A 7,489-nucleotide genomic window follows, 5' to 3' on the forward strand; every position below is an offset into this window, starting at 1 on the left:
ACATGTTCTGACTCTCCTCTTCCAAGAGCAAAACAAGGCTGTGTGAGCATGGGCCACACAGAAACTTCTTTGAAATCTTTGTTCCAGCTTGTGATTCTCTTGGGAATGACCCATTGCTGTGGGCAGAGCTCAGTTAAGAACATGCCCATTAGAGTCTGGGTTTATTTCTAAATAGCCACCCCAAGCATTGTCACGTTTGGGTGTATTTCAGGAATATAAGAGTAATGCTTTACCACATAAATGATTACAAATCTCCCAGGAAAGCTAGAACAGATGCTCTAAAGATGAGTTCCAGGGCCAGAGGAGCAGCTGGAGCTGCACCTGAGCACAGGGTGCTGTCAGAAGAGCAGATTTATGTACAACATCTGGCTGAAAGTGCAACAATAAAAACATGTTAAAGATCCTCTTGTTCCTCTTCTAAAAGCAAATTATTTTTTGAGATTTACTAGGCAGTTAGAGTTGCCCACATCAGTTCTGGTCCAGTATGGGGGTCTTGCTCCCAGCTCTGGTATCACATGTGTGCCCCTTAGGAAAGGGAACTCGAGGTTGTCCTCAGCGCTGTGCAGGTGTGGTTCTGTGTGTGGGGTGAGCTCTGGGGTCAGTGCCAGTGTAAGGCAGGCTCAGCTGAGGTGCTCAGCCCCCTGGCTCAGTACAGACGACACCTCTGCCACCTCCCAGAGCCCCGGCAGGCTGGGGGTGCCCTCTGTGCCTGGGCAGGATGGTGCTGTGGGCACCCCGTGCTGCAGAGTGAAGCCCAGGGGCTTTGGCTTCGAGCCTTTGTACCTTTACCTGTCGAGCACTACCATTTTGTGCTGCCCCAGCTGTACGTTCCTCGTTAACCTGTCTGCTTCCTCATCTCTCAAAAATACAATTCCCAAATGACACCCTTGCAGTGATGCACATCCCGAGCCTCCAAAGGGACCTGGATATTGTACAATTCCCAAACCACCCAGGTTAGTCTGCTCATGCAGTCATGCTTAGGTAGCACGGTGTTCTCTTGAGAAACGTTTGCTGAATGACCAGGTCACTCAGGGCTTTAAACTTAGCCTAAGAATTTGTGTTTTGAAAAGCTAGTTCATAGGTGGGGCTACCTCTGCATATGTGCCACCTCAGCAAGCAAACACCTGTTTGCCCAAAGTCTCTTCATATTGCAGTTTATTGCACCAGACAGTTAATTTCAGTGTGTCTCGTATCCTGTGTGTGTCCTGGGAGTTACGAGGAGCCAAGCCCCAGAAAACCAGCATTATTTTTGAGTCATCTCTGTGTTAGTAGCCATGCACTTTCCCAGAGAGATCACAGGGCAGCTTTCTGTTGTAGAATCCGACCATTTCATGCCTTTCCTCCCCGGAGCCTCATAACACACTTAGTGCAGTTCTGCAGCCAAACCTCCATATATACATATATACCCATATATGTATATACCATGTGAGCAATGCTGAAGGTATTTAATGCCACCCAATGCCATGTGCCTGCATGCCAAAGGCTAAAGATCTGGCCCTTCATCTTCCCGGACTGGTGTTGAAGGCCCTTGGTCTGTTCCGACAGCACTGTCCCTGATGCTTCTCCAGTTGGGTGCCACAGCCTGTCCTGCAGCAGTAGGAAAACATGGTATGAGAAGCTTCATTCTGCTCCAAGCCCATTTCTGTGGAGTTGGCCATGCTGTGGATGTGTGAGCTGCCAGGGGAGGAGAGGGCACACGGGCGGGAAAACAACAGCAGGACCTGCCAATGAGTTAGCTGAGAAGAAGCATTCCCATTCCCTTTCCTGGACGGTTTCACAGGCCAGCCTTGGTGCCCATCAGGAAAAAGGGTCTTCCCAAGTGCCACAGCCCTTTGGGATCGTGCAGATCCATTTTGTGCCCTGCACCCCAGGCTGTGTCCCTGTGCCTGGGCACGTCTGCTCTCCCTGGGTGCTGCAGGGCTGCTCACCCCGGGCTGGGGGTGCACTGTCACCTGCTATTGGCTCTGCTGGCAGTTGTCCCCGATTGTAATTGCAGTTTTTAAATGGGAAGCTGAGCTGATGGGCACTTGAGGAGAGCCACGTGCCGAGTCCTGTGTAGGCAGCAGAACATTTTGGGAATTGTTTCACTGCTCGGGGAGGCTCCGTGTGCCGGCTGCTCCGCACGGCGGCCGTGGGAAGGACGGGCAGCCCTTCTCCACAGGGCATCTTCACCAGCCATGAAAATCTAGCTCAGGGCATCGTAGGTTTGGCATTCAAAACCCAGGACAGGGGAAGCAGTGAACACTTCACAAAATCAGCCTGAAATGAGGCCACTGTAGAATTCATCATTGGTGACACTGAAAGCACAGAATTTTGTGTAGGCCAACAAAAAGGGCTATTTTCAATTACTGCACTGCATGACTTGTAGATGTTAACTTCTCTTATTTCCTGAACAACCAATAATACTTATTTATATTTGTCCAGTAGTACTTAACCCAATGTTTCCAGTTGTAAGGTGCTATTGTAGCACTTCAGTTGACTTTAACTTATAGTTACAACATAAAATCCACCAACTCACAGCTGATCCTCCCCTTCCCAAAGTGATGTTCTGTAGCAAATGCTGTACCTCTGGGTGGGCTGTTGCATGTGTTACTCACTGTTTACATTTTTTACCTGTAGATACCCATAATATCTGCCGAACATCTGACTAGCCACAAGTATGTTACACAGATGTAGACATTTGGTCATCAAACAGTAAGTTCCCAATGTGTTGTTGCTATATTTTTTCTTACCTTTATATTTGTAATTTGCAGCTTTCAGAAAATGTTTTTATTTTCTTTCTAAGGTAGCCATTAAGGTATGGGGGCAGAGGCTCTGACCTCTGCTGAGGGACTCTTCCTCTCCGAGGGGAGATCCACAGGTAGCAGTGGCCATGTCAGGTGTTGGTTTGTACCTGCCCACACAGCAAAATGGGAGTTCTCAGTTTATATTTTGTCTGTGTGGCCCCAGCACTGACCTGAGCCGAGGGGCAGCTCTTGGAGGAGGAGGTGGTTCCATCAAGTTCTCATTAGAAAGAATGGATTTTAAATCTCAAAATTTGGAAACCTGGCATCGCCTGGGTTTGGAAACTCCTGTTTCTCCTGTTGTTGTGAGCCCCCCCCCCAGCTCTCCCCTCCCTTTCTGCCATGTTTTTACTGAACGTCTCGTCCATAATAGAATTATTTCTGAGGATGAGGATTCACCCATTGGCCACAGTGGGTTTGTAATATCAGTTATTTGTTTCAGCTGAGCATAAATGTTGTTAAATGGCTGGAGTGACCCGGGGGGGGGGGATGGGATGGGATGGGATGGGATGCCTCCCATCCGTGGCCTAAACTTGCTGCCAGGGTCCCTTCAAAGCAGCGGGGTCCAGGCTGTGCCTGTTCTGGAGACCATCCTGAGGTGGAGGAGGAGTCGCCTCTGGAGGTGTCTCCTGTGACAGGCCACAGAGACCAGAGAAACAGCTGCACTAGATGGGCACTGAAGGGAGAAAAATTCCCTTGGGAACGTAGGACCTGGATTTCTAAGGATGTTTTGTGCTTCTGAGATCCTGGTTGGGCTCCTGGGTTTTACAGGGACAGCTCCCAGGGCCCGGGCCTTGGGTGTGGGGAATGGTGCCCCAGATCTCGATCCCACGGCCAGGGATCAGCGGGTGGGACCTCTCTGTCCCTGCAGAGCTGGGGTGCCCTGTGTGCCCCCCCTGCCCCAGGGGTGTCCTGCAGGGACCGGGGGCTTCCCACGCTCGGGGCACAGCTCCCCCTGCCCGGGTGAGGTTGGGGCTGGTGTGGTCTGACACAGTCCTGCCTGTGCTGAGAACACTTTCTGCTCTTCCCTTCCCAGCTCGTAGCCGAGGCGAAGAGGCCGGATTTGGGTGGGAAGAGGCGGAGTCATTAGCCATAGTGTATGTAAATACTGTCCAGCAGCACTGGGAACCCCTCAGCAGTGACATCACACATTGCATGTTAGCGAGACGAAGCGAGACCGTGGGACTCCACTGCACACTGTTGCCTATATACTTTGTACATTGAATTGATATTTGTGCTGAGGTGATCTTATTGTCTAAAACCTGCAGCATCATCCGTCTTTCCCGGCACGGAGTGTGCGGGGGGTCGATGCATCCGGGGCCTGTTCCCCACAATCACGGACGTCACCCCGGAAAGACTGACGATGCTGTCACCAGAAATCTATTATGTATTGGTACGTCTGTAGACCAAGATATAATTTTTTAAAGTAAGTTTATTTCTTTCAAGGTTTACAAATAACAAAGGTGCACCTTGTATTTAAAATTGCCATTATAGACGAGAGCGTGCATGCACAGTAATTTTTGTTTAAGAGTAATATTTTTAATGTAATAGATTGTAAGAAGTGGGAAGAGAGGAATCTGACAGAGATGAATGTGCCAAGCAAAACCACAACTGTGTATATTTTAAAGCACATCAATGGCTTTAAGTACCACGTTGTTAAGGATTCTCATGAAGTGCCATAGACTGTACATCCATCAGAGTATTATTTCTGCAGTGTTATTTTCAGAACCACATTTTCACTGACTTGATGAGTACTGATCAGTCAAAGGGCACCATTCTGTTTCAAACCAAAGCTGTCTCAGAAATGGCCAACTGCTCCTCACAGCCGGTGGGCAGCACCAGAGAGATGCTCCAGCTGTGCATAACCCTAACGGACAATATTATCTATAAATTCCCCTAAGTATGTCATATTCATGCATATTTACTGTATACCGTGAGCTACGAAAGGGAAAAGCCATTTCTGAGACACAGTAACAAATGTCTGAGGAACTTCTTTTGCTCTATTTATAGCCTCTGTCGCGAGTCACAAGGACTATAAATGTTTTGCAGAGATGGGTTTCACTTTAATTCATCAAGTCCCGCGTCAGCGGCGACTCTAAACAAAGACGCAGAAGCACTGACAGCAGATGCATGACAAACCAAAATAGGACAAATGAGATGTTAATTAGCGTAGAAATTGGGTGGGTTAATACTCGGGTGAGTTTTATATGTGATTTTTTTTGTTCAGATTAACTGCTTATAGCCTTAGAAAGCCTTTACAAAATAAAAACAAACAAATAGATGTGCATTCAAGTTTTAAGAATGGATTCATCCAAAGGAATTCCTTTTTGTGGTTTGGATGTTGCAGCCAGTAAAGGATATTTTTGCTCTGTTCAGCCAGGGGCTGCCTGGGGCCAGGCCCCGGGCGGGCAGGGAGGGAGAGGCGCGGGTTCGGTTCTAGAACTCGCCATACTCCGAGTTTACTGCGAGTTTTTATGCTTGAGAGAGATGCTTTATAGATAAGAATGATGTGTTGATTTTCCTGATTGTACTGTACATCTATTAAAGCCTTAGATTATTACATTACGGGTTAAAACCCATACCAATGTAATTTCAATCGTGTTAAGAAAGTATAGGTGACTTCACATGTTATTGTAGTGACTTACCATAGAGAATTTACTTATTTTTTCTTGTTAAAAGTATAGTTTTTATTTCTTACATTTATTAGCTCGTTTTCATTTTCTATTACCAGTTGATACCATTTCAGTTTATAGAATTTTGTTTTACTAGAGTTTACTGATGACTTTTTCAAAATACAAAAAAAAAAAAAGGTAGTTTTCTTCATAACATACTCAGTTTGGAATTTACATGTAGTGTCTTATGAGTATTCGTATTACTGTTAACTAAATGATTTCTATTTTACTGATCTAATATGACAATGTAAGAATGTCAGTCATTGTTAGTTCTTGTCTAGTTTTCATTAAAAGAACAAAGATCTTTTATATGGATATCTTATAATTATATAATCATTGCTAAGTAAGAAGTTAAGTTGTTGCTATGGCAACAATCCTGGCAGACAATTGAGTAATATTTTGATGATTTATTTTGTTTGTAATTAGTTATTATGAGAAAAAAAAAATCTAGTTCCTAGATATTAGAAGAAAATTTATTTTCTACTGTATCCATTTCAAATGTTAAAATATTGTTTAAATATTTTTTGAAATCCCTGAATATCAGGCCTTGTTATAAATAAGCTGCATAATCAATAGATCAAGGGACTTTTTGTTGATAATCCAAATACTCAAAGTTTACGTAACAAGAATTCTAGTGTGTGTGTGCAAACTCTTGAGGGTTGATTATGCTGCAGTTGGGGACGTCGAGAGCGAAGGTTGACTTTTTGCACTTCTGTATATAGTCAAAAAAGAGAGAAACCTGTATAATAGTAAGATCTTATTTTGAATAAAAATGTCTATAATTACAAGGAGTTTTGTTAAGGCTAAATAAAATGACAGGCTGAACAAAATTGCTTGCAAAAGTGGCACAGAGTTAGCACTCCATCCCCCTTCCAAAAAGTTGCTTTGCTTTATGTGGACAGCTTGTAGTTTGCCAGGATTTTTTCAGCTGGAAAGATCTGCCATCCTTCCAAGATCTCATGACTGACAGAAGCTCCACTGGGTCAAATCTGCCTGAAAATCATTAAGAAAAAAAAAAAAAGGAAAAAAAAAAGAAAAAAAAAGCAGGTACTTCAGCCCATCCAGGGAATCATGGCTCAGATATTCCGTACATTATTCAAAATCTACTGCATGTTTAAAGTATCAAAATATATTAAAGATATATGCTATTCAAACCAGTTTCTGACAATTTCAGTGGTTTCTTGTTCACAAAAAAGATTCTTCAAAACAAATACTGTCGTTCACAGAGTTCAACCACGGACAGGCAAACGGAACAGCACCCGTAGCTGTAGGGGTAGGGGGTTATTTTCTCGCTGTAGCGGTCCTGTTCTTTTAGCAGGTGAAAAACAACCTGGGAGTTCTTCCCGTTTTCTTGAAAACCGTTGCAGGAAGCCGGTCATCCTGTGTATGCCAAAGCTGGGAGGAGGCGGAGGGGCCGGGCTGCCCGTCTGGAGCTCAGGGCTGACGGACTGACAGCCCCGGCTCAGCTGCGGGAAGGACGGACGCGGGTTCGCTCCTACGTAACCACAGACTTACTTTCGCTTGTAGTTGCTCCAGTTACGTACTCTGTCCTGGGCTGCAATTTGGGTTTATGCTTATTTTATTATTACTGCTATAGTTGACCTTGCTGTATGGAAAAAATAAAGTGAAATTGCCCTAATGAAAGTTCTCTTTCTTAATTACCTTTTCCTCCCTCGGATCCAGGGTGGCCCCACGGGGCCGTGCAGGCTGGAGTGGTGTCACTGGTGTGACTCGAGGGACAGGAGTTACCTGTGGCATCTCCCTGGGCAAAACCTTGTTTGCAGGGCCTGGGGCTTTTCTTCACCAGCACAGGTTCTATCCATGGGATGTGTATTAAAATGCTGAGTATTGGGGATATTCCTGTTAAATCCAGAGGCTGAATACAAAGCACTGGGATGCCCTGGATCAGCCCCAGCTGTCCTTACCCTCTTGTGGCAACACGTCCGAGGTTCAGGGACACACAGGGACCCACAGCCCCTGCCTGCTGCAGGGAAGGGGGGAACAGGAACTGGAGGCGCAGGGAAGGGGAGCACA

At 45.7% G+C, this 7,489-nt stretch overlaps 1 protein-coding gene across 6 annotated transcripts in view; it reads left to right on the plus strand.

Moving 5' to 3' along the window:
* Positions 1 to 7,068, plus strand: part of MBNL1 (muscleblind like splicing regulator 1) — a 71,505-nt gene extending 64,437 nt beyond the window's left edge. For all 6 annotated transcript variants that reach the window (XM_032698095.1, XM_032698096.1, XM_032698099.1 and 3 more), the window contains 2 exons: positions 2,620 to 2,694; positions 3,820 to 7,068. In XM_032698095.1, coding sequence (XP_032553986.1) covers positions 2,620 to 2,676 — 57 coding nt within the window. In that variant the 3' untranslated portion in view covers positions 2,677 to 2,694; positions 3,820 to 7,068. The remainder of the gene's footprint in view (positions 1 to 2,619; positions 2,695 to 3,819) is intronic.
* Positions 7,069 to 7,489: the final 421 nt, after the last annotated feature.

This window comes from Chiroxiphia lanceolata, chromosome 10 (genome assembly GCF_009829145.1).
Source record: "Chiroxiphia lanceolata isolate bChiLan1 chromosome 10, bChiLan1.pri, whole genome shotgun sequence".
In the NCBI taxonomy this organism is placed as follows: Eukaryota; Metazoa; Chordata; class Aves; order Passeriformes; family Pipridae; genus Chiroxiphia; species Chiroxiphia lanceolata.